This window comes from Hemitrygon akajei, chromosome 28 (genome assembly GCF_048418815.1).
Source record: "Hemitrygon akajei chromosome 28, sHemAka1.3, whole genome shotgun sequence".
Lineage (NCBI taxonomy): Eukaryota > Metazoa > Chordata > Chondrichthyes > Myliobatiformes > Dasyatidae > Hemitrygon > Hemitrygon akajei.
In genome coordinates, this window is record NC_133151.1 from 10,098,676 (window position 1) to 10,111,157 (window position 12,482).

At 46.7% G+C, this 12,482-nt stretch overlaps 1 protein-coding gene across 1 annotated transcript in view; it reads left to right on the forward strand.

Annotated features, from left to right (window-relative positions):
- The first annotated feature begins 15 nt into the window (after positions 1–15).
- Positions 16–12,482, forward strand: part of dnajc4 (DnaJ (Hsp40) homolog, subfamily C, member 4) — a 227,446-nt gene continuing 214,979 nt past the window's right edge. Inside the window, exon 1 of the mRNA XM_073031176.1 lies at positions 16–156. Within this exon, the coding sequence (XP_072887277.1) occupies positions 16–156 (141 nt within the window). The remainder of the gene's footprint in view (positions 157–12,482) is intronic.

Sequence of the window (12,482 nt, forward strand, 5' to 3'; positions counted from 1 at the left end):
TTGAGGTCACTGAAGATGAAGCATTTCCAATCAGCCAGTAACTCATCTTCTGTTTTGTCCAGGTTCAGTAGCACTACCTACTACGCTATTCTTGGGATCAAACCAGATGCAACACTTGAAGAGATCAAGAAGGCTTTCCACGAGCAGTCAAAGAAGGTAGGGAAAACTTGCATGTTGTCTTGGTACACTGCATGCTCCTTACAGACCATGGTGTCACATGAATCAAAGTATTGAGTACAGGCGATGGGATGTTGAAGTTGTACAAGACGTTGGTGAGGCCTAATTTGGAGTATTATGTGCAGTTTTGGTCACCGACCTACAGGAAAGATGTAAATAAGGTTGAAAGAGTATAGAGAAATTTTATAAGGATGTTACAGGGTCTGGAGGACCTGAGTTACAAGGAAAGATTGAATAGGTTCGGACTTTATTCCATAGAATGTAGGGGAGATTTGTTAGAGGTATACAAAATCATGAGGGGTATAGATAGGGTAAATGCAAGCAGGCTTTTCCCACTAAGGTTGGGTGGGACTACAACCAGAGGTGAAGGGTGAAATGTTTAAGGGGAACAAGAAGGGAAACTATACAATAGGGTCTTTTAGGGGACTCTTAGATAGGTACATGGAGCTTAAAAAAATAGAGGGCTATGCGCCAGGTAAATTCTAGGCAGTTTCTCAAGCAGGTTACATGGTTGGCACAACATTGTGGGCCGATATTGACAACTTGTTGACTCTTTATTTGTAGGTGGCTATCTCACAATGTTGAGCCAATCTTTCAACCTACCCCAAGATCAGTCTCATCCTTCCCTCCACACAACTCTCCATTTTCCCATCAACCTACCCTAAGATCAGTCTCATCCTTCCCTCCACACAACTCTCCATTTTCCCATCAACCTCCCCTAAGATCAGTCTCATCCTTCCCTCCACACAACTCTCCATTTTCCCATCAACCTACCCTAAGATCAGTCTCATCCTTCCCTCCACACAACTCTCCATTTTCCCATCAACCTACCCTAAGATCAGTCTCATCCTTCCCTCCACACAACTCTCCATTTTCCCATCAACCTACCCTAAGATCAGTCTCATCCTTCCCTCCACACAACTCTCCATTTTCCCATCAACCTACCCTAAGATCAGTCTCATCCTTCCCTCCACACAACTCTCCATTTTCCCATCAACCTACCCTAAGATCAGTCTCATCCTTCCCTCCACACAACTCTCCATTTTCCCATCAACCTACCCTAAGATCAGTCTCATCCTTCCCTCCACACAACTCTCCATTTTCCCATCAACCACGTGTATATCTCAGAATCGTCTAAATGTCGCGAACGCATCTGCCCCTACCAGCACTCCTGACAGGGCATTCCATGAACCCACCACTCTCCGTGTAAAGAACTTACCTCTGACATCCCCCCTATACTTTGCTCCAATCGCCTTAAAATTTTGCTCCATTGTATTAGCCATTTCTGCCCTGGTAAAAAAGCATCGGGGTTATCCACTCTTATCTATGCCTCTTATCATCTTGTACACGTCTCACCCTCCTTCACTCCAGGGAGAAAAGCCCCAGCTGGCTCTGCCTTTCCTCATAAGACCAGATACCTAGTTCAGGCAGGACCCTGGTAATTCTCCTCTGCACCCTCTCTAAAGCTTCCTGCAATGAGGCAACCAGAACTGGCCACAATACTCCAAGTGTGCTCTAACCAGGGTTTTATAGAGCTGATCACAGACTGACCTCCTTTCCAGCTGTCTCCGCACTGGTTTGGCCTTGATATTTCAAGATTATTTAATGTCATGTCAAGTACAAAGGAGAACAAAATAATTGTTCCTCTGGATCCAAGGCAGCACAAAAAAAACACAATAATAATAGAACATAATATAAATACATAAGATAACTTCTATACATAGATTGATTGTATGTCCGTAAAGTGAGGCTGGGCACAGGAGTGTCTGAACATGTCTGACTCTGACAGGAAATGATGATGTAGACGTGGTTTGGGTTGTGGTGCGTTGGGTTAATGGATGGAGGTGTTGATCAGCCATGAGTGAGGGTCAGGGTTGACCATGGATGTTGCGTCCTAGCGGTCTAGATACACAAGTCTGGGCAGTACGATGTGGAGAGCGAGCTGTTGCCCATGTAGCAAGCTCCCCCTCTCCACGCATCTGATGAGCCCAAAGAAACTGCAGAGACCAGTACAGTTTGGTACCAGCAGCATCGCAGGATGCTGGATACAGGAGAGCAGTGCCACCAAGAGGGGCCAGCCCCTAATCCAGCACAGACCCCAGCTCTCTCCCACACCGCCTCTAGGCAGCTGCAGCAGGGTTAGGGATGCCAATCAGTGTCAAAACTCAACGTAGGACTGCCTTATGGACTCCAACTCTGGATTTTTCCCTCAAGGTTTACTCCCAAAGCCTTCCCCATGAGTGGGTATAGCCGCAAGGCAGCAGAGGTTTGAGATCAGAGTTTTCCTTCTCCCAGACGAGCTGCCAACAACGGCTGACAATCCCCGTCTGCCCGAAGCAACTGGTTTTAAGGCGCCAGTAACCTGCCTTTACCCCTTCACATGTCGGTAGAAACAGTTCTGCCGTGTTTAGCAGCAGACCAGGCCCTCATGCCTGTGTGAGCTGCCTGCCGCATTTTGTGTGTGTTGTTGTTTGGATTTCCAGCATCTGCAGATTTCCTCGTGTTTGCCTGCTGCTGCTGCCTAGAGGCGCTGTGGGAGAGAGCTGGGGTCTGTGCTGGATTAGGGGCTGGCCCCTCCTGGTGGCACTGCTCTCCTGTATTCGCTCGGTGGAAGACGAGCTGGATTGCGTTCCTTTGTGGCTGCACTAGGGCGAGATGAGAAACTGCTGTGTGCTTGTTCTTGCAGAAACGTGGCTCCAGGACAACATTCCATGCACCATCAATCTATGGGCAGTGATACTCAGGGACATGGGCTGTATATATTTTTTTGTGACTATGTTTTCCTGCTATCTTAATTATATATGCTGTATGTGCTGTGTGTGACTGTTTTACACCTTGGCCCTGAGGAACGTTGTTTTGTTTCATATATATGGTTGAATAACAGTTAAACTTGAACTTGAACTGGCGAGGTCTTCTGCTGCTGTAGCCCATCTGCATCAACGTTCGACCTGTTGTCCAGTCAAAGATGCTCCTTTGCACACCACTGTTGTATCACGTGGTTATTTGAGTTACTGTTCAGTTTGAACCAGTTTGGCCGTTCTCCTCTGACCTCTCTCATTAACAAGGCATCTTTGCCCACAGAACTGGATGGTTTTTGTTTCTCGCACCATTCTCTGTAAACTCTAGAGACTGTTGTGTGTGAAAATCCCAGGAGATCAGCAGTTTCTGAGATACTCAAACCACCCCATCTGGCACCAACATTCCACAGTCCAAGTCACTCAGATCACATTTCTTCCCCCATTCTGATATTTGGTCTGAATAACAACTGAACCTGTTGACCATAAGATATAGGAGTAGAATTAGGCCATTTGGCCCATCGAGTCTGCTCAGCCATTTAATCATGGCTGATCCTTTTTTACCCTCCTCAGCTCCACTCCCCGGGTCTCCCTGTAACCTTTGATGCTGTGTCCAGTTAAGAACCTGTCAAGCTCTGCCGTAAATACACCCAATGACCAGGCCTCCACAGCTTCCTGTGGTAATAAATTCCACAAATTCACCACCCTCTGGTTAAAGAAATTTCTCTGCATCCCTATTTTAAATGGATGCCCCTCTATCCTGAGGCTGTGCCCTCTTGTCCTAGACTCCCCCACCATGGGAAACATCCTTTCCACATCTACTCTGTCTAGGCCTTTCAGCATTTGAAAGGTTTGAATGAAATACCCCTCATCCTTCTAAATTCCAGTGAGTAGACCCAGAGCTGTCAAACGTTCATTGTACGATAATCCTTTCATTCCCGGAATCACACTTGTGAACCTCCTCTGAACATCTTAGATGAGGAGCCCAGAACTGGCCTCACCGGTGCCTCAGAAAGCCTCAGTATCACATCCCTGCTCTTGAATTCTAGACCTCTTGAAATGAATGTGAACGCTGCATTTGCCTTCCTCACCGCCGACTCTAGCTGCACGTTAACCTTTAGGATGTCCTGCACAAGGACTCCCAAGTCCCTCTGCACCTCAGATTTTTGGATTTTCTCCCCCATTTAGAAAAATGTCTGCACATTTATTTCTTCTACCAAAGTGCACGACCATGCCCATGTCTGCATGCTTTTTTGCACTGAGTTGCTGCCACATGATTGGCTGATTAGGTATTTGTATTAACGAGTGGGTGATAGATGACCTATCGCAATTTATCGTTGTTGGCTAAGGGGAGGTGAGCGATCATGTGGGTGTATCCTCAAGAATCAGCCTCTCATGGTATCTCCAACTCTGGACTGTTTCAGTGACTGATCTAAGGTTGGGGAAACAGAACAAATGTCAACAGAATTTTGCAATACCATACTGCGTAAGGTAACAAGCTGGTAGAGCAGCTGTAGAGAGACAGAGAGACAGAGAGATAATGGATATGTTGCATCCAATGGACGTGGACATGTTACCAGGAGCAGGCAGACTCCAGGTTGCCCTCTAGGGGCGGCACACTTGCATTGCGGTGAGCTCAATCGCTTTACAGTGCCGCTGATCACTGGTTGGGGTTCAACTTCCGCAGTTGTCTCTAAGGACTTTGTACGTTCTCCCCGTGACCATGTGGGTTTCCTCAGGGTGTTCCAGTTTCTTCCCTCATTCCTAAAAGAACCTCGATTAGATGAGGGACTCGTCATCTCCTTTTCCACTCCCGGTGAAGGGTCTTGGCCCGAATCATCGACCACTCGCTCCTTTCTCTAGAAGCCGAGTCCCTCCAGCATTTTGCGCATGTTGCTTGGATTTCCAGCATCTGCAGATTTTCTCTTGTTTCTGACAGTTAGGGTTAATAATTTTCGGGAACGTTATGTTGGTGCCAGAAGTTTGGTGGCATTTGCGAGCTGCCCCGTACATCACAAATGATACATTTCACTGTCTGTTTTGATGTACATGTGACACACAAAGCTGATCTTTAGTTGGGTCTCGACTCTAAGGAGACTTTGGCCCAATGATTGAACACATCTCCAGGGAGCGCTGCCACAACAAAGCATCTGTCATCGGGGACCCCCACCATCCGGGCCATGCTCTCTTCTCGCTGCTGCCATCAGGAAGGAGGTACAGGAGCTTCAGGTCCCACACCACCAGCTTCAGGAGCAATAATTACCCTACAACCATCAGGCTCCTGAACCAGAGTGGATAACTTCACCCACCTCAACCCTGAAGTGATCCCCGATCCCCGGATTCAAGGACCATACAACTCATGTTTTTTTAAATTTCTGCTTTTTTTACACTACTTATTTTAACTTAACTATTTAATAAACACAGTTGCAAGAAAAACTGCTCGTCTACAATTCAACTTCTAAGATCCTCCGAAAGTCTTTTTTTTTGATTCGGGTGTGGTGCACATCAACAGATCCTTCTTAAGAAGAGCAGGCTCTATCGGTAACCTGACTTTGTGTGTCTTTTTGAATAGGGCAGGGCACATCGACAACCCACACCTCCAATCTCATCCCATTGATTGGAACACTTGACTCCGAATAGCTTTTGTAGAAGGCATTACCCCAGAGGTTCACATCCTTTTTGAACCTAGACTGTAATTGTTTCAATAGCTACTCAGTATTGACTTTGTTTTATTAGTTTAGGCAGCTTACGTTTGTCTATTATTGTGACTTGGATGAAGATCAGACCATATTTTATGAGTAATTAATGCAGAAAACCGGGTAATTGTAAATTTTTCTTCCTGCGGTACTGTAATACATTATTTTCCCTGTATTTATTTCTCATGTATTTAATTGTACTGTGACGTAAAGTTAACAAACTTCACAACATATGCCGGTGATATTAAACCTGTTTCTGATTCTGTTCTCAGTATTATTTACTTACTATTTATAATTTTTTTTGTATTTGTACATTGGCTGTCGTCGGTCTTTGTGTGTAGTTTTTCACTGGGTCTGTTGCATTCCTTTGTCCGACGTTGAATGTCCACAAGATAATGAATCTCAGGGCTCTATGTGGTGACTTTGATATTAAATTTACTTTGAACTTTGGACCTTTGGTCGAGAAAGAGCCGTACGACCAAAAGATTTTAGGAGCAGAATTAGGCCGTTTGGCCCATCGAGTCTGCTCTGCTATTTCGTCATTTTCCCCCTCAGCCCCAATCTCCTGCCTTCCCCCCCCCCTCACCCCGTGACAATGGGGCAAGAGCAGATTGAACAGTAACTTACAGAAGAAAACTGCACACAGATTTAGAGAAATCAGATTTGTATTGCAGTTGAGGATGGGACGGAGGAAAGGAGCTGATTGGGTCTTCCTTTAACAACCCGGATACTTTGGCTGTGTAGCCCATTCCTCTGCTGTTTGATTCTATATGAAGCAGATAAACAGAGACGTCACATTAGTGGGGCAGCGTCAATCAAAGTCATGCATTTCCTGGGGGGGGGGGGGGCGGGGGAGAATGAGGATCATACCCGGGACGCCCCAGTGACCGATGATGGAAGTTGATTCTGAGTGGCCCTGGAAAGTGACCCCCGCCTTGTCTCCTTGAGGAAACGACAGAAGTGCAAAGTCATAACGCAGTGGTAAACATACTCCCTCAGTGCATGGGCGTATCACCATGGAGTCTGAGCCTCTCCATATCCGGTCGCTGTGCGTGCCACTGGGATCATAAAGGCAGCTCCAATACGCTTTTACATAAACAAGGCAAGGCACTAATGAGCTTTGGACGGCGATATCAAATGGCTGACCTTTTCAGGGCTTAGTCACTGAGATGTATTTCACTGCCGATTCCACAAACCACAGACTTGCCTTCGATGACTTCACAACTTATACTCTCAATTTAGTATCTTTTTAAATTTGCATTTTTGCACGTTGGTCTTTGCTTGCGTGCAGATTTTCACTGGCTCCGTTGTATTTGTCCCTTTTCCCGTGAGTACCCGCAAGTGAGCGTATCCCAAGGTAGTGCATGGCGACATAGAAGTATCTTATTAATAAAATTACTTCGAACTTTGAATGACTTGGCCTCCAAAGCAGCAATAAACTCCACGGGTTCACCACCTCCCGAGTCATCTGTGCTCCGAGGCGATGTCTTTGTATTTATTCTGTCGCTGGACCTTCTGGCCACTATCAGAATCTGAATCAGGTTTAATATCACAGGCATATAGTGTGAAATGTGCAGCTATGCGGCATCTGCATATTGCAATACATAATTAAGACTGTAAATTACAGTAAGATATTTACGGATTAAAATTAAATTAGTGGTGCAAAATAGAACAAAAATATTGAAGTAGTGTACGTGGGTTCATTGCCCAGTCAGAAATCTGATGCTCTTCCTGACTCTACAGCTCATGTTCTCACTATGATTTACTGATTTTTTTTTCATTGGCGCAATTTTACTTTTGCAGACTGGCTGTTTGTCAGTCTTCATTTTTGTATAGTTTTCCTGCAAGTGCCTGCAAAAAAGAAAAGAGTCTCATGACAGGTGACACTTTGATAATCAGTTCTCCTTGAACTTCGCTGCCGATGCGGCGAGGGGTGGAAGGGGCAGGCTCCCGTGGAGCGTGACCGCCAACATCGTCGCTTTGGGCCGAGGGGCCTGTCAGCTGTGTGGCACCATTTGGGTAAAAGGAACGCGAAATGTACTGGACTAGTTAACATCAGGTGTTCAGGGTCGATCCTTTGATCAGAGCTGTCTGAGGAGGAACTTAAGCTCAAAATATTGTTCTCTCTCTCCTCCTCTCCCCCCCTTTCCCCTCTCTCTCCCCTCTCTCTCTCCCTCCCCCTTTCTCTCCCTCTCTCTCCCTTCTCTCTCTCCTCTCTCTCCCCCTCTCTCTCTCCCTCTCGCTCCCCTCTCTCTCTCTTTTCTCTTTCTCTCTCCCCCTCTCTCTCCCTCTATCTCTCTCTGTCCCCCCCTCTCTCACCTTTTCTCTCTCTCTTTCTCTATCTCTCTCTCCCTCTTTCCCTCCCTCTCTCCCCACCCCCGTCTCTCAATCTCTCTCCCTCCTTACATATTGACTGGTATGAACTCCTGGAATCCTTCCACAGGGAAGGCCATTCATCCCATCAAGTCAGTGACAGCCTTTTGCAAGAGTAATATGTCCCAGTTATTCCACATCTTTCCCTATATTCCTAAAGTTCCCCATTTTTCAGATACATAACCTTTTTAACCTCCCTATTGAATTCAGTTGCACGGACTTTCAAATTGCAGCAACTCAGCGTTTTACGAAAACAGCCTGTGAGCTGCCAGCAAGACGTTGCCTTGTATCGCCGGCGTGATCTTGAAGTCCTTGACACAGCATTGCCCAAGATCGGAAGAGCCTGCGAAAAAAATAAATTAGCGGACACAGCCCGGTCCGTCGCAGGAAAAGCCCTCCCCGCCGCTGAGCACACCCACACTCAGCGCTGCCACAAGAAAGCAGCGCCCATCGTCACGGGCACCCCTTCCACCCAGGCCACGCTGTCTTCTCGCTGCTACCTTTGGGAGGGAGGTACTGGAGCCTCAGGTCCCGCACCGCCAGGTTCAGGAACAGTTATTACCCCTTCAACCATCAGGTATGGTTAACTTCACCATAAGACCATAAGATATGGGAGCAGAAGTAGGCCATTCAGCCCATCGAATCTGCTCCGCCATTCCATCATGGGCTGATCCAATTCTTCCAGTCATCCACACTCCCCTGCCTTCTCCCCATACCCTTTGATGCCCTGGCTAATCTAAAACCTATCTGTCTCTGCCTTAAATACACCCAATGACTTGGCCTCCACAACCACTCGTGGCAACAAATTCCACAGATTTACCACCCTCTGACTAAAGTAATTTCTCCGCACCTCAGTTCTAAACGGACGTCCTTCAATCCTGAAGTCGTGCCCTCTTGTCCTAGACTCCCCCACCATGGGAAATCACTCATCTCAATGTTGGACTGATTCCGCAGCCTCTGGAGTCACCTTTAAGGATTCTACAGCTCACATTCTCAGTATTAATAATAATAATTATTTGTTTTTGTATAGTTTTTCACTAATTCTATTGTATTTCTTTGTTCTACTGTGAATGCCTTCAGGAAAATGAATCTCAGAGTAGTATGTGGTGACATATACACACTTCGATAATAAATTTACTTCAAACTTTTTCAAATAAAAATCTCCTCATATAGGGATTCTTCAGTCAATCATTCTTATTCGGTGTCGTTAACCTTCCCGGCTGCTTTGTGCTTCCAGCACTGGCGACGGTTAATTTTCCAACTCTTGTTTGCTTCCCATTAATATATATCCAGTAATCCAGTGACAGGCTTTAAATTGGACCGAAGGCAAAAGTGCCCGGAGTTACAGCATCTCCAAATAATCTGAAATCTCTTCCTTGCTTCCTCTCCCAGTACACTCGAATAAATCCCTCTGGATCGCAGTCAGACTTCATGCCAAAGGAAAAGGAGATTGGAGTAGACAGCAGAGAGCCCTCCCAGATTACAAAGGAGGGCGCCAGCGTCAAGTTTACACTGCAGTTCCAAAATTGCACTGACGCTGTGAGGCGATAATGATTATTGTAAATTGGAACATTTGACACAGGCTTCAATGTGCCAATAATTGATTCCCTTTGCACGAGGCAGAAGGGAGGGTAGAGCACACCATCGTGCTGCCCTGCCAGTAGGACAGAATTAATTCTCATCCTCATAGAGGGATCAGAAGTTTAGAGTGAGTGAGTAATTTCAAGATCCTGGCTGTCAACATCTCTGAGGATCGATCCCAGGCCTCAGCATATTGGGACAGTGGCTGTGTTTCATTAGGAGTTTGTTCCTTAAAACACTTGCACGTTTCTACAGATGTACCGTGGAGAGCATTCTAACTGGCTGCATCACCGTCTGGTATGGGGGTGTTGGGGGGCTACTGCACAGGATGGAAATAAACGGCAGAGAGTTGTAAACTCAGTCAGCTCCATCACGGGCACCAGCCTCCTTCGCATCCAGAACAAATTTAAGCAGCGGTGCCTCAGAATGGCAACGTCCATCGTTAAGGACCTCCATCACGCAGGACGTGCCCCCTTCTCACTGTCACCATCAGGGAGGAGGTACAGGAGCCTGAAGACACACACTCAGCGATTCAGGAACAGCTTCTTCCCCTCTGCCATCCGATTCCTGAATGGACATTGAACCCATGGACAGTACCTCACTTTTTTTTAAAACTTTCTCTGTTTTTGCACTATTTTTAAGTTAACTATTTAATATATATACTTACTGTAATCTGTATTTGTTTCTATATTTAATCATGTATTGCAGTGTACTGATGCCGCAAAGTTAAATTTCATGAGAGACACCGGTGATATTAAACCTGACGCTGGTTCTAACTCTGATTCTTCTCTCACTGGAGGGTCTACGCTAATTGGAAGCGACGTTTTGTACGCACTGGTGGTCCTGTCTGTATTTCAGGAAGCAAGGGAAGCTAAACCACTTGTGAAACTTTCTGCTCGTCCCCCTTAAGCGTGCTCCCTCTTGCCTTAAGCGCGTGCTCTGTGGTACTCAACGTTTCAGCCTTGGGAAGAGATGCCGGCTATCTACGCTCAGTGACCACTTCCTTAGATGCCTCCCGTACCTAATACAATTACTGCCGAGCGGACGCTGGCGGTCTTCTGCCGCCGTAGCCCTTCCACCTTAAGGTCCGACATGTTGCGCGGTTAGAGAATCTCTTCCGCACTCCACTGCCTTCCTGCCAGTTCGGGCCAGTCTGGCCATCCTTCTCTGACCTCTCTCTCATTAACAAGCCATTTCCGCCCACAGAACTGCCGCTTATTGTTTTTTTTTGTTTTTTGCACCATTCTCTGTAAACTGTCGTGTGTGAAAATCCCCGGAGATCAGCATAGAACCACAGAACATTACGGCACAAACAGGCCTTTCGGCCCTTCTTGGCTGTGCCGAACCATCTTTCTGCCTAGTCCCACTGACCTGCACCTGGCCCATATCCCTCCATCCCCCTCTCATCCATATACCTGTCCAAGTTTTTCTTAAAATGTTAAAAGTGAGCCCGCATTTACCACTTCATCTGGCAGCTCATTCCACACTCCCACCACTGTCTGTGTGAAGAAGCCCCCCCCCTGATGTTCCCTTTAAACTTTTCCACCTTCACCCTTAACCCTTGTCCTCTGGTTTTTTTCTCCCCTAGCCTCAGGGGAAAAAGCCTGCTTGCATTCACTCTATCTATACCCATCATAATTTTATACACCTCTATCAAATCTCCCCTCATTCTCCTACGCTCCGGGGAATAAAGTTCTAACCTATTCAACCTTTCTCTGTAACTCAGTTTCTCAAGTCCCGGTTTGAGTTTCTGAAATACTCAAACCACCCCATCTAAAACCAACAATCATTCCACGGTCAAAGTCACTCAGATCCCATTTCTTACCCAGTCTGATATCTGGCCTGAACGACAACTGAACCTCTCGACCGTGCCAGCATGCTTCTTTGCGCTGAGTAGCTGCCACGTGATTGGTTGATCAGTTATTTGCATTAATCAGCAGGTGTGCTTAATAACGTGGGCACTGAGTGTGCACTGTAGTAGTGCAATCACTCGAGTTGATGTTCTCCTAAGGGGTTGTTCTCTTAAGGGAGGACGCTTGTACGTGAGAGGCTGATGCACGGGCGGCCACCACACAGCCCCTGACAGATCGAGGTCAGGGTCCAGTGGCCCAGAACTGCAGGCCCTTCGCTGCCGCAGCCGTCCTCCGCCTTCGCTGCCGTTGTGATGCGTCATCATCTTCCGCCAGCTCCACCGCTGAGGTCTTGGTCATCTGGGATGTCCCCATTCACCTTACCGCCACGGCTGACCCTACCAGGATTTAAGCGCCAGACAGCACCACTCTCGGTATCTCAGGAACTCACAAGCCTCTTCACCACGACAAGGTGGCTATCCTTGGTTATATACAGTCGGCCCTCCTTATCCGCGGGGGTTCCAGGACCCCCCTCCCCCCACGGATACCAAAATTCGCGGATGCTCAAGTCCCCTATTTAGCATGTATCAGTGTGGTGGTCTTTAGGACCCAGCGGAACCCTGGATGTTATTTAACCTGTCTCAGTGCGGTGGACATTAGGACCCGGCGGCGCAGCTCTGAATGCGCAGTGTTTCTGTTCACAAAAACAATCACGATCGCGATTGAAAATAAGGTGGAAGTAATAACGCGATCGGAAAGAGGTGAAACGCCATCGGTCATTGGAAGAGCATTAGGCTACAGTCGGTCAACGATCGGAACAATTTTAATGGAGCATGTGAAAGGCCCTGCCCCGATGAAAGCTACAATTATTACTAAGCAATGCAGTGGTTAAATTATTGAAATACATATGTTTCTTACGTGTTTTATATGCATAGAAAGGTAAAATATGTACTATATACTAAGAAAAACGTTTGACTAAATGACGCTAAATAATACCGGATGTACCTGTT